General features: G+C 45.9%; 2 protein-coding genes across 16 annotated transcripts in view; both read left to right on the plus strand.

Annotated features, from left to right (window-relative positions):
* Window positions 1–16,620, plus strand: part of Tpm3 (tropomyosin 3) — a 29,061-nt gene extending 12,441 nt beyond the window's left edge. For 2 of the 12 annotated variants that reach the window (XM_021157151.2, XM_021157155.1), the window contains 7 exons: window positions 1,576–1,709; window positions 2,400–2,517; window positions 2,619–2,689; window positions 3,327–3,402; window positions 4,685–4,747; window positions 4,900–4,969; window positions 15,248–16,620. In XM_021157151.2, coding sequence (XP_021012810.1) covers window positions 1,576–1,709; window positions 2,400–2,517; window positions 2,619–2,689; window positions 3,327–3,402; window positions 4,685–4,747; window positions 4,900–4,969; window positions 15,248–15,330 — 615 coding nt within the window. In that variant the 3' untranslated portion in view covers window positions 15,331–16,620. Of the gene's footprint in view, window positions 1–1,575; window positions 1,710–2,399; window positions 2,518–2,618; window positions 2,690–3,326; window positions 3,403–3,974; window positions 4,051–4,684; window positions 4,748–4,899; window positions 4,970–5,914; window positions 6,799–6,829; window positions 8,933–14,087; window positions 15,222–15,247 lie in introns of those variants that run through there. The other 10 variants (XM_029475153.1, XM_029475155.1, XM_021157152.2 and 7 more) reach the window with 9 other exon arrangements.
* Window positions 16,621–20,092: 3,472 nt separating this feature from the next.
* Nup210l (nucleoporin 210 like) overlaps window positions 20,093–25,871 on the plus strand; it is a 120,365-nt gene continuing 114,586 nt past the window's right edge. For 3 of the 4 annotated variants that reach the window (XM_021157948.2, XM_021157949.2, XM_021157947.2), the window contains exons 1-2: window positions 20,095–20,318; window positions 22,782–22,918. In XM_021157948.2, coding sequence (XP_021013607.1) covers window positions 20,128–20,318; window positions 22,782–22,918 — 328 coding nt within the window. In that variant the 5' untranslated portion in view covers window positions 20,095–20,127. Of the gene's footprint in view, window positions 20,319–22,781; window positions 22,919–25,871 lie in introns of all 4 variants that reach the window. The other variant, XM_021157946.2, reaches the window with a different exon arrangement.

Here is a 25,871-nt window from a genome sequence, read left to right on the forward strand (position 1 = left end):
ATATCCCTCCCCGTAGGGCTGATGGCCCAGATTCTCCAGCTGCTACCACCCTTGACTGTTAGAGGAAACCAGGGTAATAGAATTCAGGCACAGTCTGGGCTGGAGAGGGGAGCCAGAGTTCACCAGGATAGAAGCATTTGAACGTCATCATGTGCAGCAAAGATCTTAAATTTGGGGTGGTTTTGTTTGTTTGTTTGTTTGAAACAGGGTCTCCTTGGGTAGCCCACGTTGGCCTTGAACTTACCCTGTCTCCAGAGTGCTAGATGGTTAGCCACGTATAATCCCATCTGTAAGAACCCTTTCAGACTGTGACAGCGTACCAGCTATGTTTTTTTGTTTGTTTCTCACTCGTAGCCAGTTGGTGACTGACTTGGACTTGAGCTTGTGCTTGGTTGTATATGAAGCCAGGGAAATTACTATTAGGAATTGTACTGAAGTCCAGTGAAGCTTAGTCGGAGGTTGTTAGAGGCCTAGAAAGGCAGCCAGCCAGCCAGAGGCGTGGCGCTAGGTGGAAGCTAGGGTTCTTGTTTGTTTTTTATAAGGGAACATACTGGAGGGGCGGGGTGGGGGGGGAAATGTCAGAACAGTTTGTGGGGACTGGTTCTCTTTGTCTCCCATGTGGTTCGCAGGGGTAGGGCTCAGGTCCTCAGCCTTGGCATCTGGTACCTTTAGCTGTTGAGTCATCTTTCCAGCCCGAGAGATCCCAATCTTGCATCCTTTCCCTTTCCTGTCTGGAAAGCTGTCTGGAAGGCATTAGTTGGTCATCTTCCTGGTGTGTTCGGGGAAGGAGATCACAAGGTTAACAACTTAAACTGCAAGTTAAATTGGTATATATAGAGAAATATAAAATGATAGAAATACTAACCGCCCGGTATCCTGGTATTGCCTGTAGTCCCAACACTTAGGAGGATCTGGAGTTAAAAGCTAGACGTAGCTGTCATTGAAGGAGAAGTCTGTCTCCTCTAGCTGCTCTTTTGAGACAGGATCTCACTATGTAGACTAGGACTAGACTGGCTTCAGACTCAGGGAGACCTACTTGCCTCTGCCTCCTGCGTGACACAATTGAAGGTGTGTGTCAATACACCCAGTTTTGTTGGCCCTTATAGGTTCTGGGATTTGAATTGAGTCCAGAAGAGAAAAGATGATACTGTGTGGATAAGGAACTGAATTTTAGAATGCTCTGCAGGGCTGAGGGTACAACCCTTTTGTTAGAGTGCTTGTCTGACATGCGCAAAACTCTGGGTTCTATCCCTCGCACAGCATAAATTGGATATTGTGGAACATACCTGAATTCTCAATACTTGGGAGGTACTCCATGGCACGTTCAGGCCAGCTTGGGCTACGTGAGGTTAGTTCACATGAGCAAAACATTTCCTGTACAACCAATGGGAGTTCTTAGATAGGGAAGGAGAGAACTGATTAGTAATCATGTAGTTAGATCTTTAGCATTTAAAGCAAGACAGGCTCTATCTTACCTACATGACTGGGTTCTTCATAGCAGTCAGGTCTAGCCTTCGGTTACAGTTGGTTTTCTCACCAGGCGTTGATTTGTTTTCCATTTCCCATTGATTGAAGGCTGAAGCTGAGGTGGCCTCCTTGAACCGCAGGATCCAGCTGGTTGAAGAGGAGCTGGACCGCGCGCAGGAGCGCCTGGCCACTGCTTTGCAGAAGCTGGAGGAAGCGGAGAAGGCTGCTGATGAGAGTGAGAGGTGGGTGAATCCCAAAAGAATAGGCTGGTGGGCGGGGCTTCTGGGTGGAGCAGCCCTCTCCTGCCTGGCCTGAGGTGTCCTGGGTTCCATCCCTGGCACTGCAGACAGTAAAGCTGATAGTGGCTCTGACCTGGATTTTTCACTAGACCTGTTTTGTTTGTGTGAGGCATGGTCTCATGTAACCCAGACTGGCTTTGAACTCTTCAGTCTCCCACCTTCACTTTTTGTTTTGTTTGTTTTGTTTTGGTTTTGGTTTTTCGAGACAGGGTTTCTCTGTGTAGCCCTGGCTGTTCTGGAACTCACTATGTAGACCAGGCTGGCCTGGAACTCAGAAATCCACCTGCCTCTGCCTCCTGAGTGCTGGGATTAAAGGCGTGCGCCACCACACCCGGCTGGTAGTGATTTTATATTACTAGTATTATTTTGTACTATGCAAATTGAACTCGGGCCTTGCACATACCAGGCACCTGTTCTATTGTTAAGTCCCATTCCCTAGCCCAAATTTGTTTGTTTTATAAGAAAAAGTTTTCAGTTAAATGGTACAGGTGCTGGAATGGCTATTGAATTTCTGTTTGGGCAGCGGAACAGGAATGAGACTAGGAAGGGTGTGGTTTTGAGTGTTTGAGATGGAGTTGATGCCCAGCTTGGAATGTTATTGCTGTGTTCATTCTTTCATTCTGTTTCTGGCAGAGGTATGAAGGTGATTGAAAATCGGGCTCTAAAAGATGAAGAAAAGATGGAACTCCAGGAAATCCAGCTAAAGGAAGCAAAGCACATTGCAGAAGAGGCGGATAGGAAGTATGAGGAGGTGAGTCGCCTCTGCAGTGCGTGCGGGCCCTGCAGAGACCGTCAAGAGGGGCTATCTATCGCCCTGGCTCGACTGAGCTGTACTGGGGTCTTTTCTTCTAGGTGGCTCGTAAGTTGGTGATTATTGAAGGAGACTTGGAACGCACGGAGGAACGTGCCGAGCTGGCAGAGTCGTGAGTATTTTGTCTCCAGATCTTGTCAGCTCATCCTGCCTGCTTGGGCACTAATTCCGAGGAAACTCGCCTTCCTTCGACCTTGTTAAACAGGCCCTGGAGGGTGGTGGTCCTCTGTAGTGCTTTTAGCCTCTAAGAATGGCTTTGGGCTTTCTCTTACCTTGACTAGTAACAGGGAACAAAGCTTGCTTATTCTTGGGAAGATTCTCAAATAGAGGGACCGTAGAGACTAATATGGCCACCAGCTAGTTGGAAGATCCTATTGGGTCCTTCCTCCTGGAATCTATTCCTCCTTGGCCTGTACCGATTTCAGACCTGGTCTCTGTTTTTTTTACAAACTTTGCCAATCTGCCTGGAAACTTGAGAGCAAAGGCTTTAGAGAAATCACCTGCTGCCTTGGTACCAGCTTGGCCTTGTGTAACAAAGTCAGCATGGATATGTATGTGTTGTGCTTGCCTCGCACTCCCCGTCCTCTTCAGACATGACATATATCATGACCATGGCGGTGTTTTCTTTCCATCTGTTTGTTGTTTTGACCCACCCCACACCCCGTCTTGCGGCTTGTTTTCTTGCTCTTCCTTTTTTAACCTTTTCCCCACAACCTGGCTTGTGCCATTCCCGTGACTGTCACTAACAGCCGTTGCCGAGAGATGGATGAACAGATCAGACTGATGGACCAGAACCTGAAGTGTCTGAGTGCTGCTGAAGAAAAGGTACTAACCCTGAAGCCCGCGCACGGAGAGCTTCCTTCCGTGTGTGTGGTATGGTCTCCTTCGGTTTGGTTTTGTTTTGCAGCTGCCTCCCTCCACCAGTTGATTTGTTGAGTGCGTTCTCATCTCCATGGAATGCTCCATTCTTCCTTTCCACTTACTTGGCATCTCTCATCTCTTCTTTCCTAGTTGCTTCACTGCCTTCCCCCTGAGGGTCTCTGCCTCCCCTGGGTGATTTGGGGGGTTGTTTAGGTTGGGCATCTGTCCCTATATCCACACCCCAAGTAGCAGTCATAACTTTTCCCTGGTAGTGAGTGATTTCTCTCAAGTGTTCTTTCTTTATCAGAGCCAAACACTCCGAGCACAGGAGGGCCAGCTCCTAGTATAGCTACCTGCTCCGTGCTAGAGGGAGGAGGGTTGATACCTGCTCAGATTACCCAGAAATTTTTCCTCCCTGATATACAGCCCAGCTCTCTGTACACATAGGTTCAATTCACATCTGTGTGTCTCTCTCCCTTTTTTTCCTTCCTCTTCCTCTTTCCCCTTTCCTCTCTTGGTATTTAAAATGTTCACAGTAAGTGTTCTGAGCTGGAGGAGGAGCTGAAGAATGTCACCAACAACCTCAAGTCTCTTGAGGCTCAGGCGGAGAAGGTAGGGCTGCTTTGTGAAGATGCACAGGCTTTGGGGCTTGGGCCCAGCCCCGCCCTTAATGAAAGACCTACCCATTCTGTATAATCGAGTGAAAAGCGAGCGTTCTCTTCCTTCCCACCTTTGTCTATCAGAGTGTAGGTTAATGCTAACTCCTCTGTACCCCCATATCTCGGGTTGAAATAACTCTGCTCTGCGGTGCTCCTGGAGTGTGCTCCCTGAGCTGATGATACTGCCGTGCTCAAAATCAGTGATAAGGAGCATAAGATGGGGCAACAGAGCGCCAGCTCTTGAGACCTGATAGGAGCAGTCAGGGCAGGTGATTACCACTGACCATCATGAGGGATGCTTTTACTGTAGATCCTGCTGGTTACGTTGGAGAAAGGAAAAGCACTTTGCATTGACAGGAGTTAGGATCAAAATTGAGGTCTGTTAACAAAAGGGAAAAAAAAAAGGTCCTGGTGGAGTTTACTCTGTAAGTTTTGTTTGCAGATGGTTGGGTCTTGGGACCCTTGCTTTTTTTAGTCCTGGACCAAATCAAATCCAGAAGAATGTCTATGACTTATGTGAGAATAATATGGCTGTTGTCTGTGAGATGGTCTCTACTCTGAAATTTGTACTCTACTTTTCTTTACAGTACTCTCAAAAAGAAGACAAGTATGAAGAAGAAATAAAGATTCTTACTGATAAACTCAAGGAGGTGAGCTGAGGGGCTGACCCACATGGAACGATAGGAAGCATTAATATTATAATGTTAATCATGAGCCTTGCTGGCCTTGGCTCCAAATGGCTTAGAGGCACGAGAGGAGGAAGTAACCATCTTTCATTCTGTTTGTTGTTGTGCTTCCTCAGGCAGAGACCCGTGCTGAGTTTGCTGAAAGATCGGTAGCCAAGCTGGAGAAGACCATTGATGACCTGGAAGGTATGGAGCACATGAGGGCGCGTGAGAAAGGAAGGCCTTGCCCGCTAATCTTGAGCCTTTAGTCTGTGCATCAGAGAATTGGTAGTGACTTGGAATATTGGATGCGTCCTGTCCTGTGTTATAGCTAGGCAGAGTACCCCAGGATTTTTAAATCTTTTCCTTTATAGTAAGTCTACTTATTTCTGGAATCTGCCATCCATCCTTTGAAAAGATGTAATGGCTGTATTTATCTCCAATTTAATCTCAAATATCTTAAATCTTGACTCTGTGAGTTGAAACAGAAGCCATGGTTTTGTGCATGCCACCCCATGGCCACTTTGGGTATCTCTTTTTATCATTCAGGCTGGGTGACACCTGCAGGAGATAACCAAGTCTTACAGCCTGAACAGATCAAACAGTCAGGGCTTCTTGTTCTTGTAGTTTGGCAGCTTTGTCTGTCCACCTTAACAAAGAAACAAGTCCTTTGCTTTGAGACTAACTTCCTTGATACGCTCTTGGTATTGGATGGTCTGTGAAAGGGTTGGGGAGGCTGCCGTAGAACCGGAGTGGTGATCACCCTGAGTAGGCAGAGGAGAGTCACTAAGACTGTGCTGTGCCTTCTCCCTTTTCTGTCTTCCTTAAGTGTTAGCACTGCTTCAGAATTGGGTGGGAGAGGTGGCCTTGGGTGCCTGCAGTGCTGGCATGTGTTTGGGTTCTCAGGCCTTGCTGCAGTTGACTTGAAGAGACATCAGGAAGTACTGTTAGCTGTTGGGGAAAGAGGTCGGTCACAGCTGCCAGGATAGTTTTTATGGTTTTTTCCAGAATAGTTTGTTTTTCCTTCCTGGATTTAGACCTATGGTCACAGTTTTCCTATTTTCTAATGACTCCCTCTCTTCATCTGCTTCTGACACCTTTCACTTTATCCCCCCCCCCCCCATCATCCCTGTGGTTCCCGTGCCTATCCAGACGAGCTCTATGCCCAGAAACTGAAGTACAAGGCCATTAGCGACGAGCTGGACCACGCCCTCAATGACATGACCTCTATGTAACTATCAGGCAGCAGCGTGGGGTTGGAATCCTGGCGGGTGGGTGAAGACTGTGCTTGGGTTTTGTCCTTGAATCTGCAGTCTCCACCCACTTGCAAACAAATGTTGGTGCTGGTTATCTGTTTGGGGAGCCTTTTAATCTTGATGTAATTTGTATTTTCTCTTATTCTCCCATCTAGTTCTAACAGGGTCTTATATAAGCCATATTGACCTGAGACTCCAACCTCTAAAGTGACAGCCAATGTGCCACTGTGCCCAGCTCTCCTTCTCACTGAGTTCTCACTTTGGTTTCTCAAAACTAGGCATGGTGACACACAACTGTAAGCCAAGCCACCTAGATGCTAACACAGAAGGATTGGTGCAGGTTCAAGGCCAGCTAATGCTGGGTGGCAAGACTGAGTCTCAAAAGCAAAACATAGAGCAGTCATGGTGGCGCTCACCTTTAGTCCTGGCGTAAGTGGTTGGATTTCTAGAATTCGAGGCCATCTTGGACTAAGTGATGAATTCCAGGACTGCTAGGGTTATGTGTAGAGATCTGATTTGTGCCCTGATACTAAAGTTAATGGGACATATCCAGGGTGAGAAGCAGCCAGTTTTGAGCTGAGTCCCAAAGCAAGCCAAGCAGTAAACAGCACCAAAAGATTTGGGGGACGTTACCTGTTTGCTGTGGCTCTGTTGGTGCTAACCTGCAGCGTCTTCTCACTAACCCTGGAGAGTTTTGCAGCCCGTGTGTCTGGCTTTCTCTCCTCCTGCTCTGTCGCTCTTGTTCCTTCTTCCTAAGCTGCTGCCTCAGTTGAGCCTGCCCTTCTCACCTGGAGTGTCCTTTTTCATACAGATAAACTGTCACCGTTTCTGCCCTGTTCTGGATCTGCCCCCTTTCCTTGGGGAACCCAACACCCCACTCGCTCTGGATTCCATTTGGGTCAGCCTGGCTGGTTCCCACAGCCTTAGGGCTGGAGGGCTTTGGGGGGGGCACACAAAGCAATTTACATATTTGCTTTCCAACCCCATATTAAAATGTTAAGCTGCCAGAAGCCTCACGCCCTCTTGCATTTGTGTTATTGACAAAGCTGTTGCTGTACATAAGAAGGAGTCCTGCCAGTGTGATGTGGAGACAGCTGTATTAGGCTTCCCCTCTTCCGACTTCTGTATGATCAAAGCTACTTTGTGTGTGTGTTTTTCTTGACCCTTAAACTTGCTGATTGGAGTCTTGTCGGAGTGACCACTAAAGGCTTCTCACGTGGGAAGTCTGGTGGTATTCCTCAAACCTTACTGAGGAGTTCTTACATAGCCCACCTGGACATTTTCATTCTTTTAGCCCCTCTCCCGTACAGTAAGGTCAGTGACCATTGAATTAGCTCCTATCACTCTGCCCTTTTGCCCAAGACTCAGAAACTACATCCTCAGACCCATCCTTACAGTTAAACAATTCTATCATCCCCACTCACAGAACAAGGTGTAACATGGTGGGTTGGATTCTTGATAGATGAGTGTTTCATCTTTAAGCCTTTCTCATTTCTCGCTCACTCGAGGCTGCTGCCATTTTCCTCTGTTCTCTAGAGAGATAGGATGCACACGGCAAATGATGGGCAAAGGGAAAACAGCTAGTCATGCATATTTCAAACAGCATTCATGTGAGGGTAATGACTTACTGCTGAACTTCGATAGTGAAATCCTTCTTGGTGCATATTGTAGAATTGAATATCAACACTTCACAGCTGTTCCAGTTTATACAGCAGATACATTTGGTATCACAGCTAAATGCTGCATAGTATTTCAGTTTCTTAGCAGAGTACGTATTTGAAACTTGCCTTTTCAGTATCCAGGGCTATGAATGTGGCACAGGGAGAGTGTCACCCAATGTACACAAGGCTCTTGAGTTTGAACCCCAGTACTACAAAGAGAGAAAGGGAAGCTATAGCTAGGTAGAGAAGTTCTCTCCCAAGCCAGGTTCCTTTGTCTACACTATCCCTGCCACATAGCCTTTGAGATGAAGTCGAGGTTGATTTATGTGGCAGGCAGGGGCCTGGTGTTTTCTAGCTCTCCTGTCCTGATAGATGTAAACACAGCTGAGGAGGCCCCTGCATGTAGGTTGCTCTGAGTCTAAAGCACAAGCCTAAAGTTAAAGCTATTGTTGAGCTGCACATAATAAAGGTCAGGGTGCACATAGTAAAGGGAGGGGCACTGCTGTCACGGTGACCCCCATATTGGAATTTTGAGCTCTTTGTCTTTTTGAGCAAGTTTTACACTAGCCCTGGATGTCCTAGAACTCAGTCTATGCCCAAGCTGTCCTTGAACTCATGGCAGTCCTGCCTCTGCCTCCCAAGCACCACCAACTGTATTGTATGAGGTATGTTCATTGTGTTTGGTTTGGTAGTGCAGAATTCTGAACCCAGGGCCTTGAGCTCCATCACCAGCCCCAAGATTGGCTTTTCATGAGCAGAATGCAGTTTAGAGATAGTCAAGACTCAGTATTCCAGTCACAGAAACACAAAGTGAAAAAGCTTAGCTAGGGAGGAACACAGTAGCTCTGCAGGTTTGGGGGCAGGATGGTTGCCGAAGCTTTGTCCTTGTCAGATAGCTGAGGGAGACGCCACTGTAGTTTATGAACTAGTGTGTGCTCTGAAAGGAATGAAAGTTGTTGTATCTGGGCATGGTGGCTAAGCCTGTACCCAGGGTTCTGGAGACTAAGGAAGGAAGATCAAAAGTTCAAGGCCACACACACTAAACTACATAACAAGACCCTGGGTCAAAAATAATAAACAAGGCTGGGTGTGGTAGTATATGCCTTTAATCTCAACAGATGGATCTCTTGACTTCGAGGTCAGCACTGTCTATATAACAAGTTCTGGGCCAGCCAGTATAGTGAGATTCTTCTAAGACAACTTTTGCTGGGTGGTACACGCCTTTATTCCCAGCACTTAGAAGGCAAATGTGAGTTTGAGACAAGCTTGGTCTACAGAACCAGTCCCAGGACATCCAGGGCTACGTTGAGAACACTGCACAAAACCAAAACAAAAAACTTTTCCAAGTAAAAAAATAGTATATTTGGTATGTGTATATACATATATATTGGGTTGATAACACATTAGCAAAGTATTCTGGCCCCAAGTTGCAGATGTTTGCATATCATTGTGCTAGCTAATATTGGTCTGCTATCTTTGTTGTCTTCAAATCGACTCTTGCTTTTAAAATGTTTTAAAGTTCACAAGATAAACAGTAACATGCACACACCACTAACCAAGAATATGCTGTACTTCGGGAACTGCTAGGTTAGGCTGCAGATTTCTCTTTATTTTTCTGAGCCAGGGTCTCACTGTGTAGCTAAGGCTAACCTGAGACACAGCAGTCCTCTCCTCTCAGCCTCCAGTGTGCTGGGTAGCAGGCAGGCACAGCCCTGCCTGATAGGATAAACACTCTGACAACTTAGTGTGCAGAGGTAGAGTTAGGTAACTGGTTTTGAGACTGAGAAAGTGATCGTGTGAAAGATGGAGGGAGCTGATATCCTGGTTTGGAATTTGGGAAGCAAGAGAAGCATATGTCTGAGAAACTGACAGGTGTGCAGATGAACTCGAGGTTAACGAGGGGAGGAGCTGATAAAGATTTTGGAATCCAAAGGGTATTGTATTTTTTTTTTTTTAAGATTTATTTATTACATGTAAGTACACTGTAGCTGTCTTCATACACTCCAGAAGAGGGAGTCAGATCTCATTACGGGTGGTTGTGAGCCACCATGTGGTTGCTGGGATTTGAACTTCGAACCTTCGGAAGAGCAGTCGGGTGCTCTTATCCACTGAGCCATCTCACCAGCCCCCAGGGTATTGTATTTTAAGGGTATTTTAGGGTATATCCAAGGTATTTTAAGTTATAAAGATGCTAGTCATCATAGTGCTACATTCCTTTAACCCCATCACTCGGGCAGAGGAAGGCCAGTCTACATAGTTCAGGACAGCCAGTGCTACAAAGAGAGACCCTGTCTGAAAGAAAGAAGTGAAGAAAGAGAGAAAAAAAGAAAGCAAAATCAACCACTGCAGACGTGGAAAGGTGAAATAAAGAGAAAAGCTAAGTTGGGCAGGAAGTCAAAGGAACTTGTTTGAAGGGATAAGGGATAGAGGAGAGGGAGGGGCGGCTCAGGGCCGAGGGGTTCTCGGCTCCAGCAAACAGACTGAGAAGGAGGGAAGTGCAGTGGGCATCCACTGCTCAAGTAAGTTGAGAGTGTATTGAGCATTGGGTTCAACTGTAGGCAGATACCATATTCAAGGAGAGGGCATTAGTGAAGGAAAACAGTAACCACACTTGAAAGTGCTCGTGCCTGGTAGAATCTGGCCACTGAGGTCAGGTATGGCAGCCACTTGTTTCTGTGGCTGTTAAACATGTCTTGTGGTGAGGCTAGAATCCAGTTTTATTTATTTTTAAATGAATAAAAAAAGTTCATTTAAATTTAAGTAATCCCACGAGATTGTTGCTCAGAACAGTTACAGCCATTGGGTGTTAGGAGTTTGAATAGCAGGGTGAGGGTTTGAGATCCTGTCTCAAAAGTTAAATAAAAAGTTAAAAAGCAGCCTGAGAGCTATAGATAACTGACTGGTTGTTTACCTAGTGTGCACAGGGTCCTAGAATCAGCCCCTAGCACCATCTGAAAAGCAGAGAGAGAATGAGCTAAGAAGAGTAAGAGATTGAGAAGAAGAATCGGGCGGCTTCTTTCCTGTAGTTTCCACGTTGTCCCATTGGCAGGACTCTTTCTACAAGAGCAGTGAGGGCACACCTGACTGGCGTGAGGGCAGTGAGGGCACACCCGACTGGTGTGAGGTTGGGTTCTTTCTCCCACACTCTGGTTTCATTGGAGCTCTCCTGTTTCTTGATAGCAGCCATCAGAGCAAAACACTTGGCTCCTTAACAGTTTTCTCTTTAAAGCCAGCAGAGTGATAGCTGGGGTGTTTTTTTTTTTCCCCTTGTTGCTGTTGTTGAGATGAAGAACAAATGTGTTTGGACCCCTGGCACCTAGTGGTGGAGCCTCCTTCCATGCACACACTGTAGTTCCTTGGGTTCCTTCTGGCCCGGCATGAATGACATGGCATGCATATTTGCATATGGAGGTCAGAAGAGGACTTGTAGGGATTGGTTCCTCCCAGACCTCCAGCACAGGACCTTAGGCTTGGCAGCAAGCATCCATTGAGCTGGGTTGCAGGTCCATCTTTGGAATTCTTTGATCGGGCATGGCCAGAATTGAGCCACAGTCACTAAGCTTTAATGAACTAATAATATCCGATCCCGACAGTTGAGTCATTAGAAACAGCTATTTAGAAGCTAAGTTCAAGCTCAGAATCAGAAACGTTCCTCACAATGCAGATTTTAGGGAACTCTGTCCTGGGATTAATTCTATTGGGCAATAAAGTCTATTTCTTTATCCTTTCTGAAAACGGAACCAAGTGCTGAAAGGAACAAGATCCTGGTACTTAACCTTCTTTCCAAAAACAGGTGGAGGGATCAAACCAAGTTAGATATAGATGAGACCTAGCCATAGTAACACAGGGTTGGGGTGGGAGCTGAGAATTGGGAGTGCTGACTGCTTGTCAAGAATGTCTCCTAAGAAACCGGGCGTGGTGGCACACGCCTTTAATCCCCAGCACTTGGGAGGCAGAGGCAGGCTATACAGAGAAACTCTGTCTCAGAAAACCAAAAAAAAAAAAAAAAAAAAAAGAATGTCTCCTAAGGCCGTGCATTGGTGGTGCACGCCTTTGATCCCAGCACTTGGGAGGCAGAGGCAGGCGGTTTTCTGAGTTTGAGGCCAGCCTGGTCTACAGAGTGAGTTCCAGGACAGCCAGGGCTATACAGAAAAACAAACAAACAAAAAGAATGTCTCCAAAGTCAAACAGGCCCAGCACTGACCCTCTAGAAGCCTCCTGACTACTCTCGTTCTGTCATGTAGGGTAGGGTAATTCTTGTATACATGAAAAGGTTCTGCACATTAGCATATTGCTGTCCTCTGGCCAGTAGATATCTGTAGAGCCTTCTGGCCACTGTGACAGCCACAGCCTGTCTGGCCAATCGTGGAGGTACACATCTATAGTTAAAGCACTCAAAGGCAGAGGCAGGAGGATTCCACAAGTTTGAAGCCAGCCTGAGACACATAACCTTTGTTCTTTTAAAAAAAAATAAAAATAAAAAATAAAGGACCCCTAAAGTATGCCCTTTACAAATTCCCATGTCCTCCCTGGAAGAGAGGACAGTATCAGTTACTGAGTGGTTTGTCTCTGTGACCAGTTCCAGCCAGAATGCAAGGCCTAGCTGGAAAATGAGACCATGTCTCAAGTTGAAACAAGCTCTAAAACGTAGGAAGTTGAACTTAAACTAGGAATTGAACCAGGTCCTGTAGAAGGGCATCTAATGGTGGTGCACACCTTTAATCCCAGCAGTGGGGAGGCAGCTCAAATTGGAGCACAGCTTGATCTAAAGTGAGTTCCAGGACAGCCAGAGCTATATAGTGAGACCCTGTTTTAGTGGGAAAGCAAACAAAAAAAAGCTCTCACCTGAGCTTCAGAGACTGATAGTAGGGTGGCCCAAGAGTAATTTTTAGCTTTCCTGTATCTCTGGGTTTAGGATTATCTACAACTGGGTGGAGTGGTACACACCTATAATCCCAGTTTTTTTTTGGAGGCTGTAGCTGCAAGATGGTGTTTGAAATGAACCAGTGCAACAGAGCAAGATCCTATCTCATTGGAGTCTAGGAAGAGTCTAAAATCCTCATACTTCAGTTGCTCTTAAGATGATGTGCTCTGGGCTGGAGAGATGGCTCGGCGAGTAAGGGCACTGACTGCTCTTCCAAAGGTCCTGAGTTCAAATCCTAGCAACCATATGGTGGGTCACAACCACCCATAATGAGATCGGATGTCCTCTTCTGGTGTGTCTGAAGTCAGCTACAGTGAACTTAAAGATTTATTTATTTATTTTTATGTATGTGTGTACACTGTAGCTATACAGATGGTTGTGAGCCGGGTGGTGGTGGTGCACGCCTTTGATCCCAGCACTTGGGAAGCAGAGGCAGGTGGATTTCTGAGTTCCAGGACAGCCAGGGCTACACAGAGAAATCCTGTCTCAAAAAAAACCAAAAAACAAAAACAAACAAACAAAAAAAAACCAAACAGATGGTTGTGAGCCTTCATGGGGTTGTCGGGAATTGAATTTTTAGGACCTATGCTCTCTCAGTCCCTGCTTGCTCCAGCCCAAAGATTTATTTATTATCATACATAAGTTTACTGTAGCTTATTTCAGACGCACCAGAAGAGATGGTCAGATTTTATTACAGGTGGTTGTGAGCTACCATGTGGTTGCTGGGATTTGAACTCAGGACCTTTGGTAGAGCAGTCAGTGCTCTTACCCACTGAGCCATCTCTCCAGTCCGTATTTTATTATCTTATGGGGGTGTTTTGACTCTTTATGTTTGTACATTACATGCTTGTCTGATGCCTGCAGAGACCAAAAGAAAGCATGTTACAGGTGGTTATGAGGTGTCATGTGGGTGCTGAGAATTGAACCCAGGTCCTCTAGAAGAGCATTTGGTGCTCTAAACCCTATAGTAGTCATAATTAGCTTAACCTTTAAGTGCTGTGTATACTGCCAACTCGGATAGCTTAATTCTTATATAAAACGGCAACCTAAACATGAATCAGGGAGAACTTTAGGATGTCTTTGTTATATTACACTCCACATGAAGTATGAAAGTGAAGGTCAATTTGGTGAGATAGGTATGCAGTGTTCCTGTGAGTTCTCCAAGCCCTCATGGCTGAATGCCTCTTTCTAAGTGCACTATATCTGCCACGTGACCGTCCCAGCCCAGGCACAGATGCTGTGAAGGAGGTGTGTTTTCACATTCAGAATGGTCCTACAGCTGAAATTCTTACCCTATTCCTTGTTGGTCTTTCCACCAACTTGATCACTCTTCCTGCCCTGGGTCCTCGTACTCTCCTGCCGAATGGTGCATGTTACATAGACCAGCTAGGTGAAAGACATTTGCCTCTGCCTTCTACTAACCTCCCCTTTTCTCTCTCTCCTCCTGTTCTCCTTTCCTCTTCCCCTCTCTGTTGCTGCTGCAGAGCGTCTCTACAGCCAACTTGAGCGAAACCGCCTGCTTTCTAATGAGCTGAAGCTAACGCTGCATGGTCTTTGTGACTGACGGGCAGGGCTCCCTGATGCCCAGTAAACCCACACCACTGACCTGGACCCAGCAAAAAGCTGATTGCCTTTTAAACCGTTACTGTTCGCCCTAAGCAAGTTGCTTTTTTAATGAGGGCAGCTAGACTACCGTTGATTTTTCCTGGCAGCCCCCACCAAGTTGCAGTGGCTATTTCTATTCTAGAAGAGCTTGTGGGTGATGAAGAAGGGGCCTGGGAGATTTAGTGCGGAACTTGGAAACCCTTAGCTGCAGCCTTCTCACCTGTACACTGACTGTAGGGTTTGCTCTCCTGCATGGACATTTTCTAACAATAAAAGCACTGACTTGACAAGATGTTGTAACTGCTTCATCTGCAGGCCCAGGGTTGGGATCTGTGACTGGGTGGAAACAGGGATGGGCAAGAAGGGTGTGTGGTATGAAAATGGGCCTGACTTGGGCCTTTTTCTTCCCTTCCCTGAAGCTCTGTGGTTTACTTGCTAGGCAGGTTAATGCTTGGTGTCCTACTACCAGGCTTTCTTCCTGATAGTTTCCCTTCTTGCTGCTTTTGTGTTTAATTGTAAGTCACTCTCCGAGTCAGCTCTGTTGATCACTTTGCTAAAATCTCAGTGGGGCTTTACTGACAAGAATGCGTCTGGGTCGTATTTATTCTTCTTGACTTAAACCTGAGGACTCCTGTCCTCTCCACTCTGAAGAAAGTACCTACTGTAGGAGGATCCTGTGCCCTTTACTTGAGGTTTTGGTCTTTGTCCTTGTCTGGAGTGGTCACACTCTACTGTGGGATTTCAAATAGGTATTGACCTGTGAACAGACTCGGTGGGTGGGCGCCCGGTGCTTTCAACCGGATCCTTTTGGGACCGAAAGCTGAAGAATGTCTTTTGGTTGCCTGTGGGAGGGAAATGAAATGGCGGATAAGCCGAGCTCCCTCCCCCGGGCAGGAGAGAAACTCTTTGGCTTCAGTAGGCAAGCCAGAGACCCCACAGAACCCAGGGGTGCAGTAGCTGCCTTCTGTACCTTCCTTGCAACTGGAGCAGGTCTCAGAACTTGGACCTTTGTTTAACTTCTCTTCTTTATTCCCACTAGATAAACTGAAGTGCACCAAAGAGGAGCATCTCTGTACACAAAGGATGCTGGACCAGACCCTGCTGGACCTGAACGAGATGTAGACCTCCCCCATCCCTGCCCTGCGGCCGCTCCTCCCTCTGACCTTGACTCCGCCAGAGGCCAGCCTCCCTGAAGCTGACCTTGAAACTGAGGGCTGATATTTTTAACTGAAGGCTGCTTTCCCTCCTGCCACCCCCTCTTACCCCCTCTTGTCTTTTTCACAAAACTGTGTCAGCCTTTTCCCAGAGTTCCAGCTGGAGGGGCTGAACACCTTTGGGAACAATATTTAAGGGAATGTGAGCACAACGCAGTGTCTTCAATGCAGTTGTGATACGCACATTGTGATTACTTTCTGTCTTAGCAACCATTTTTAACATTCCAAGCACTTCTGCCGCTTGGAGCAGCACATTTTAGCCTAATGGATACTGTCTCACCATGGAGGAGAAACCCAGGATTGGGCCTGCCTTCCTGAGAGCCAGCAGAGCCCAGGCAGGCTCCACTGTGGGAGACCTCAGTGCTCTGCACCAACTCTTAGCCAAACAACAGGGGGATTCTAGGAAGTTAGCCAAAAACAAAAACTGTTCCGGGCTGTGAAGGTTTTCAGCTTTGGTGTCTTTGAACAATTTTACACTTATTTTTATTTTTTACTTTTTCCATCAGATGTGACCAAATAAGACAGTGAGACGTCTGAGACAGCCCCACCTCCCAGGGCCTCATGCATGTTAGGCAAGCGTGCTACCTTTCAGCCCCAGCCCTGAGCCCAAACTTGTCGCAGCTCTACCCCTTTCCTAACTGCTCAAAGATGGATCATGCCGCCCCTTAGTGTTGTGGCGACCTCTTAGAGGTCACCTGCCCCCAAGGGAGACAGAGAAAGGAAAATTATGTTTGTGCCACTGATTTAGCCACATGAACATCATCTCATCGCCCTCTCCTGAAGCTGCGGTCTCTAAAGTGCCATCTCATTGTGCTTTGTATCAGTCAGTGCTGGAGAAATCTTGAATAGCTTATGTGTAAAAAAAACAAAAAAACAAAAACAAAAAAAAACTTTTTAAATTTTATATTATTTTGAAATTTTGTTTTTGGGGGGTTGGGTTAGCTTGGCCAAGCCATTGGCTGTGAGAATTCTTTGCAGTCTGTGAGCTAGTGGTGTGCTGATCTTTCAAGTGTCCCCACCCAATTGCCATGTTCAGGTGGTTTCTTCTCGGCCTGTTAGGTGGGCACCCTGCAGATTCCTGGCTTGTTTGTACTCTCCTCCGACCGACCGGAGGAAGAGAGCCCCGTAGTGCAACTGTTTTGATACTGAATATTGATAAGTGACATTTTGAAATAAAGAACCAGTCCCTCCACCATCAGACCTGCTTGACTTTGTTAAACGAAGTGCACTTTCTCCACAAGGTTTGCGGACCCTGTTGGCAGTCTTTGTAGTTGACAGCAGACAGACTTAACATAGAGCACACAAAAATAGCATGGGTTCAGAATCTGCCTGTGGGGTTTAGGAGGTAGCACCCTTGGTAAAGTGATCACCCAAGCACGAGGACTGAGTTAGGTTTCCAGCACCCATATAAAGACTAAGCAGAGCACACCGTCTGTAGTCCCAGCCCACCAGACTAGACAGGAGGAGCATCCCCGAGCTTACTCACCAGCCAGTTAGCCAATGAACTTCAAGTTCAGTTCAGACCCTCAAACGCTTGGACATGGCACTGTACGCCTTGAGTCCCAGCACTCAGGAGGCAGAGGCCAGCCTGGTTTATGTAGTAAGTTTCAGGACAGCCAGGGCAACACAGAGAAACCATGTCTTGGAAAAAAAAGAAACCTGTCTCCAAAAATCCTGGAGTCCTGGAGAGGTGCCTTGGGGATTGGGAACACCTGCATCTGCTGGGGCGAGTGCTGGCTTTGCCCCCCAATGATTCCAGTTCCGGGGGATCTGAGGGCTTCACAAATGCAGTAGGATATCCCCCCCCCCCCCCCNGTTCCTTACTTATTCCTTCAGACCAGATCTGATTACTCCCAGAATTTTGGGTGTTGTTGTTGTTGTTGTTGTTGTTGTTTTTCAAGACAGGGTTTCTCTGTGTAGCCCTGGTTGTCCTGGAACTCACTCTGTAGACCAGGCTGGCCTGGAACTCGGAGATCCGCCTGCCTCTGCCTCCCAAGTGCTGGGATTAAAGGTGTGTGCCACCACGCCTGGCTGCAGTAGGATTTTTATTTTTTAATGAAACAGGGTTTCTCTATGCCAGGCTATCCTAGAACTCTAGAACTCACTATATAGACAAACTGCCCTCAAATTCAAAAGAGCTCCGCTTGCCTCTGCTGCTTCCCAAGTTCTGGGATATTTAATTTAAAAAAAAAAAAAATTAGCATTTACGTGAAGTATATAGGGTTGGTTTCTGTCTTCTACACAGCACTTTTATTTTCTGTTTTGAGATAGTTTGAGTACATAGCTCTGGCTAGCCTGGTACCTAATGTAAACTAGGGTGCGTCAAACTCATATTCACCTGTTGGCTTTCCAGCTTCTGGAATTAAAGGGACAAGCTACCATGTGTAGCTTTTACTGTTATTATTTTTTAAAAGATCTATTTATTTCATGTATGTGAGTACACTGACACACCAGACACTGACACTGGGTCCCCATTACAGATGGTTGTGAGCCACTATGTGGTTGCTGGGAATTGAACTCAGGACCTCTGGAAGAGCAATCAGTGCTCTTAACCGCTCAGCCATCTTTCCAGCCCCATGTGTAGCTTTAAAGTATTTCTCTTCTTATAAACATTATTACTGGTTTGTTTGTTTGTTTGTTTTGTTTTGTTTTTTGAGACAGTTTCTCCATGTAGTCCTGGCTGTCTTGGAACTCACTACATAGACCTGGCAGGCCTAGAACTCAGAACAGCTTGCCTTTGCATACTGAGTGCTGGGATTAAAAGATGTACACCCTTTAACCCCCAGCACTTAAATTCCTGGGTGTGCCAGACGTGAAGGTTGATTGCTGTAATTCCAGCAAGGGTGGGGCGATCAGGGCCAAGATGGGATTACTACAAAGATGAGGCCATTTTGGGCTGCATAATAAATTCCAGATCAGCCTGGACTATAAAGTGAAACAGCCTCTAATCACAGGTAGCTGGTGAGATGGCTCAGTGGTTCAAGGCACCTGCCAGCCAAGCCTAACGACCTGAGTTTGATCCCCAGGGTCTACACAGTGAAAAGACTGATTCTTGCTGGTCAGCTTCTGATGGCTATACTCATGCTGTGGCATGCAGGTCCCAACATGTGTAGTCACATGCACACCCAGATGTTAAAGGCAGGGTGGAAGTATGTCCAGTTTCAATCTTTCTTTTAAGTGCCATCACTTAGAGAATGGAGGCAACTTGGAGACAGATCACATGATCCCACAGACTGAAGTACACACCTGTCATCACAACCTTATGAACTCCATGGGCTTATTAGCCTCCTTAAGGCAATGCTGCTCACACTCCTGAATATTCTTTTGAGTACTTGGAGAAAGCAGGGCCTTTTAGATTTGTTTATGCTCTGTGTGGGAAGGGGATTTCTTTTTTTTAAAAAAAGATTTATTTTACATAAGCACACTGTAGCTGTCTTCAGACACTCCAGAAGAGGGCACCAGATCTCGTTACGGATGGTTGTGAGCCACCATGTGGTTGCTGGGATTTGAACTCTGGACCTTCGGAAGAGCAGTTGGGTGCTCTTACCCACTGAGCCATCTCACCAGCCCGGGAAGGGGATTTCATGGTATCTTCCTCAATCAATTTTCTCTCCTTCTTGAGGCAGGGGGTTCTCACTGAGTTTGGTGTTCACAGAGTCAGCTATGACTGGCTGACACTCAAGCCCCTTCTGTATTTGCCTCCCCAGTGTGCTGGGATGAGGGGCATGCTGCGCCCTCTTTTTATTTTGGGTGCTGGGAACTCATCATTCTTGTATGACAAAGACTTCATTGGACACCAGTGAACTGAATGGAGAGGGTGTTAATTTTTTTAAACTAGGCTTGATCCTCCTACCTCAGCCTCCTGATGACTGAGATTATGGGTGTGTGGTACCACATCCTACTAGAAAACAAGTGCTCCCAGGGGGTCTTTTGCTGAGTCTCGTTGTTTGAGGCAATGGCTTTTCATGTTGCTTCTGGTGTTACCTGCACTGTGGCCTTGAAACAGGACCTAAATCTGATTCCCAGTAAAAATAACACTTGCCTTGACAAAGGGCAGCTGCTTATGCTAGAGACTGGATTTTTTTTTTTTTTTCCCATTTAGAACCCTAGACTAATGCCGACTGGAAATTACTTTTATCTTTTTATGAGACAGGGTTTCTCTGTGTAGCCCTGGCTGTTCTGAAATGCAACTCTGTAGACCAGGCTGGCCTGGAACTCAGAGATGGCTTATCTCTGCCTCTCAAGAGCTGGGATAAAAGGCATGCGCCGTCACACTTGGCTGGAAATTACTTCAATGTTTAAAATTAAATAACTTGTTTCTTGTATTTAATAGTGGGGGTCGAACCCAGACCTTTGTATACACAAGCCATAAGTTTTGCCCTAGTTTCTCTGTCCTGTTTTATTAAAAAATAAAAATAGAGTCAAACAATAGACAAACAACAATGTGAGGAGTTGAGATGGGGAGGCTGGTTGGGTTTTTAGACCTTTCTGTCTGGTTCTTTGCTAGTAAAATCTACCCTGAAATATTTAGTAAAATGGCTCTTTGGGTCTCTGCTCGAAATTTCTATAAAGTAGCTTTTTGGTGCACTTAGGTACCCACAATTCCTAGCAAGAAAGGCACCCCACTGACGTCATGGCTGCTGATTGGTTGGTGTTGGTGCTGGCCACCTGTAGTTGAGTGGGAAGCTGAGACCAGGCAGTCGCCATGATTGCCTTTGGGGCTCCGCGACCCGGAACCTTCAGGCTCCTTTTCTCCTTGACTCCACACTACTTCTTCCTGTTTTTAATTGGGACCCTGGCCAACAAACTCAATGTGCCTCAAGTGTTACTACCTTTCAGCCGGGAGCCAGGCCGGGTGCCCTTCTTGCTAGAGGCGCAGCGGGGCTGCTACATCTGGTGAGCGAACCGGGTGCAGAGATTCGACACCACAGTGAAGAGGAAAAGGATTACAGGAATCTGATGTGGTCTCACCATGTGGAGGGGCCTGTATGTGGCATCCTTGGGTGGGATATAATAAGTTGCGAGGCTTTTTAAGGAAAACAAAAAACAAAAGCCACCACCACCAACAACAAAAAACAAAACAAAACTAGGATGGAATTCTGCCTCCATGTTGAGAGGCAACTGTTAGCATAGGCAAGTCCCGTGTCAGACAGACACTGCTGGCATTCATTTGCCCCAATTTGAAGGATTTATAATGTAAACGGAATCAGGTGAAGTGAGAGCCACGTTAGGAGACCCTGACAACAACCACCAAGCTAGAATAATAAGACAAAATTCATCATGCATGGAGACGCGATCTGCCTGTGATATGAGAATCCCCCTGTCCAGGGGATTCAGTTGAAGTGGGAAGATGGGTAGTCTAAGCCGGGCGTGGTGGCACATGCCTTTAATCCCAGCACTTGGGAGGCAGAGGTAGGCAGATTTCCGAGTTCGAGGCCAGCCTGGTCTACAAAGTGAGTTCCAGGACAGCCAGGGCTACACAAGAGAAATCCTGTCTCGAAAAACAAAAAAACCAACAAAACAAAACAAAACAAAACAAAACATGGGTAATCCACTCTGGGAAAATGACTATAAACTTCCTGAGTATAAGAGAACTCAGGGGCGGGTGACCTGGTTACATGAACTGTAGGGAATTTAACCAAAGGAAGCCCTTAGATACCAGAACATTTACTCTATGTGAAAGAGATTTCCCCTTCCCGTAACTTTGCAGATCGGAGGGTTGGATGCGCCTGCTAGCCAGCCCTCTACTTAGGAACTACATCCCTAGCCCCTTTCCTACCTTCTATGAGAAACACTGAGGTTTTTATTCCCGAGTACAAGAACTTCAACACTCATGAAGTATAAGGGTCTTAGTCTTGGAGGCAGCCCAGTGTGAGGTTCATCATTCAGGATTTGTTCTAGAATTGAGAGCTTTCCATCCGTCCAAGATGCTAGTGATTATTTTGTATTCTTGCTTGGTCTCAGAATGTAGGTGACTTTCCATTTTAGATAACAGCTCCATTTCTAGGTTTGCAGGAAATTATTTTCCAAGGTAAGAGAAAGCTTTGTCTTGTTGCAAACACAGCCTCAGTGCTATTTTCCCACACTCTTAGTGTGCATAGATACATATATTTATTCCTTCCTTCCTTTCTTTCTTTCTTTCTTTCTTTCTTTCTTTCTTTCTTTCTTTCTGTCTGTCTGTCTGTCTGTCTGTCTGTCTGTCTTTCTTTCTTTCTTTCTTCCTCTCTTTCTTTCTTTTATATATGTGCGTATACTGTCACTTTCTCCAGACACACCAGAAGAGGGCATCAGATCCCATTACAAATGGTTGAGTCACCATGTGGTTGCTGGGAATTGAACTTAGGTCTTCTGGAAGAACAGGCAGTGCTCTTAACTGCTGAGCCATCCCATATTTTGGTTTTTTGAGACAGGGTTTCTCTGTGTAACCCTAGCTGTCCTGGAATTTGCACCATAGACCAGGCTGGCCTTGAATTCGGAGTTCTGCCTTCCTCTGCCCCCAAAGTGGTAGGATTCAAGGTGTGAGCCACCATTGCCTGGTGTGAATTCTTTCTCTCTCTCTCTCTCTCTCTCTCTTCCTTCCTTCCTTCCTTCCTTTCCTTCTTTTCTTGTTTCCTTATTTGGAATAGGTAGGTTTATTATTAATGTACCATTGGTAGACATAAAACCCAACAGCCCTCTGCCTCAACAAGAAAACTGAGAAAACATTAACAAAAAGAGCCTACAGTAGGGAGTCAGAAACCCTGTGACATGCCCTCTGCAGAGAGAGGTACCCAGAAAAGAGTGTGAAACTCCTCAAGGCTTCCAAAATTTTGGGGAGTCCAGGGTCATTTTGTTAGGTCTCCTTGGGGTTCTTCTTGGTGGTCCCTTTTGGTGTCAAGTGGTAACGGTACATTTCCCAAGTCTTGTACAAGCAATTTGTTAGCACTAATTCTTTTGGAAGAATTCATCGTGTACTTCCACACTAACCCTGGGTTCAGCTTCGATCTGTGGGCCTTAGACAACTGCTTGAGCTCTGTCTCACGCCCTTTCTTGAAGAACCAAATCCTGATGTCTCCTTTTGTCAGTTTGAGTGCAGCAGCCAAGGCCTCCAGAGTCTTCTCGTTAGGGTTGGGTTCTGTCTTGTGAGTCCTATTTTAAACATCGTGGGAGAATTACATTTTAGATCTTTGCCCAAGTGATCATTGGGAAATGGTTCTTGTCATCCTCCAGTTTTAATTCTTGGGTCATCTAACAGTGGTTCTGTAGAGTATCCTCAGGCATTCGTGCTGGGATGTAACATGGGAGAACTATAGACTCTTCTTGCCTGTGTTGCCTGAACCATGTATTTATTTCATGCTTTAAACCATGTTGTCTTGGCAGGCATTCCACTCATCATGATGCAGTTACCATTCAGCCTTTATATGAAAATGGTACCTCGTGCTCCCAAAGGGCTGTTCTTGTTGCTGAATCCACCCAACCGATACGCCTCAGCAGCATCATTCTTGCTCGAGAAGTGGGTATGTTATGGGATTTGACTCATTGGTTTCTGTGGCCATTGTTCCTTGACACAGAGTCTCACTATGTAGTCATGACTTCCCTAGAATTCACTATGTAGACCAGGCTGGCCTCTCCCACTGGAGTGTTAGGATTAAAAGTGTGTATCACCATGACCAGGCATTAATTTGCAATTTTGAGACGGGGTCCTCCTAGCACTGGTGTACACTGTTTAACCCAGGTTGGCCTTGAACTCACAGAAATACTCATGCATTAACCTCCTGGGTGCTGAGATTAAAGATGTGCATCACAGCGGGCAGTTGTGGCGCACACCTTTAATCCCAGCACTCAGGAGGCAGAGGCAGGCGGATTTCTGAGTTTGAGGCCAGCCTGGTCTACAAAGTGAGTTCCAGGACAGCCAGAGCTACACAGAAGAACCCTGTCTCAAAAAACAAAACAAAACAAAAGATGTGCATCACCATGCCTGAAAAGAAATAGATATGTTAAAAGCAAACATAACACTTTTGAGTCAGATAATGTTTTGTATAAATGATTAACACAAACGATTTTAGCTTCAAGTGTTAAGAACTTTGTAAAAAAATGATTTCTGATATAAATTATAATTCTGTGGACCAGTGAGATGGCTCAGTAGGTAAAGGTGCTTGCTGCCAAGCCTGAGAATCTGAGGTAGAAAAACCAAATCTCTCCACATATGTACTGTGACATATGTACATGTGCACACACACACACTGAATATACCTGCAAACTTGATGCCATAATTTTGCCATCCTATTTATTTTTTGCTTTGTTTTGAGTGTTTGATTATTTCTGAGACAGGGTCTCATTTAAAGTAGACCAGCTTTCTCCCAAACTCATAGAAATCCATCTGCTCTGCCTCCCAGTGACTGGGATTAAAGATCTGGACCACCATGCTTAACCTAAAAGACACGTTTTGTTACATTCATTAGTGTGCAGAGAGGCAGTGTATACTCATGTGGGGGCTAGAGGACAACGTTTAGGAGTTGGTTCTTGTCCCTCCCGTGGGGGTCCCCAGAACTGAACTCAGAAATTCAGGTTTGGGGTGGGGCAGCCACTTTTACTTGCTCCTTGCAGGCTCCTTTAATTGTGCTGTGCTGTGTGTGTGTGGTTTTTGTATTTTTGTTTTTTGTTTTAATTTTTATTTTTGAGACAGGGTCTCACTGTGTAGCCATGGCTAGCCATAAACTTCTGGTGTAGATCAGGCTGGCCTCAAATTCACAAAGATTTTCCTGCCTCTGCCTTCCAAGTGCTGGAATTGAAGGCATGCACTGTTAAACCTGGGTTTTTTGTTGTTTGTTTGCTTGATTTTAATTTTTGTTTTATTTATTTGTTTTTTTTTTTTAAAGATTTATTTATTTATTATATGTAAGTACACTGTAGCTGTCTTCAGACACTCCAGAAGAGGGCGCCAGATCTCAGTACAGATGGTTGTGAGCCACCATGTGGTTGCTGGGATTTGAACTCTGGACCTTCGGAAGAGCAGTCGGGTGCTCTTACCCACTAAGCCATCTCACCAGCCCCTGTTTGTTTATTTTTGATACAGGATCTCTCTCTCTCTCTAAAGATTTATTTATTTCATGTATGTGAGTACACTGTCACTGTCTTTAGAGACACCAGAAGACGGCATCAGATCCCATTATGATCCATCATGTGGTTGCTGGGATTTGAACTCTGGACCTTCGGAAGAGCAGTCGGGTGCTCTTACCCACTAAGCCATCTCACCAGCCCCTGTTTGTTTATTTTTGATACAGGATCTCTCTCTCTCTCTAAAGATTTATTTATTTCATGTATGTGAGTACACTGTCACTGTCTTTAGAGACACCAGAAGACGGCATCAGATCCCATTATGATCCATCATGTGGTTGCTGGGATTTGAACTCAGGACGTCTGGAAGAGCAGTCAATACCCTTAACCACTGAGCCATCTCTCCAGCCTGAGACAGGGTCTCTTAATGTAGGCTGGCCTTGAAATTCTGGTGATCCTCCTATCTCAGCTTTTAAGTGCCAAGATTATATACTGCATAGTGTGTGTGTGTGTGTTGGCCTCATGTGGAGGCCAGCGCTTAGCTTTTGGTGTCTTTTTCAGTTGCTCTTCATCTAATTTTGGGGGCAGGGTCTCACCTTGAATCTGGAACTCAGTGTTTAGGATAGGCCGCCTGTCTGGTGAGGCCCTAGGATCTGCTTATCTTCATGCCCCTAGCCCTGGGGTTGCAGAGGTGTGCCACACCATGCCTGGTTTTTATGTGTATTCTGGGGATCCAAACTCAGTGTTCATGTTTGTGTGCCAAACATTTTGCTCACTGAGCCATCTCTGTAGATGGTCTCCCATAGCACAGGCTATCCTGGAACTCACTGTATAGCTGAAGCTGGCTTTGAAGTCTTCATTGTTTTGCTTCCACTTTCTGGATGCTGAAGATTCAGGAGTGTACCACCACAACTGACATCTCAATAACTTTTGACATTTAAAGTGTGTTGGGAAGCCAGGCTTAGTGGCGTGGGAATTAGAGGCTGGAAGATCATGGATTCAAGGGCAGTCTGGGCTATTCAGTCTTTTTTGGGGGGTGATGGTTATTCAGTCTTAAAATTAAAAAGAGAGTTAGGGATATAGGTATATAGGTCAGTGGCAAAGGACTAGCATGTGCGAGGCCCAGCACTACAAGTAAACAAACAGTGTTGGTCAGGTGTCCCTCAGTTTGGATTTATCTGATGGTTCTCCTGGTTAGCTTGGTTAGTTCTGGGGGGAAGCGGAAGTGAAGAGTCTTTGCATTGTGTACCAAAGTGTGCAACGTTAGCACTTGATCCAGACCGGTGTCTGTGAAGCTCCTCTTTCCCCTTCCTTTAGACTGGTCATGAAAAGGGACCACTGAATCCAGCCCTGCAGGCCAAGGAGAAAGATCTAAGCTTCACCATGGAGGGAGAATTGTCAAAGAGCTTGCGA

This window comes from Mus caroli, chromosome 3, assembly GCF_900094665.2.
Source record: "Mus caroli chromosome 3, CAROLI_EIJ_v1.1, whole genome shotgun sequence".
NCBI lineage: Eukaryota > Metazoa > Chordata > Mammalia > Rodentia > Muridae > Mus > Mus caroli.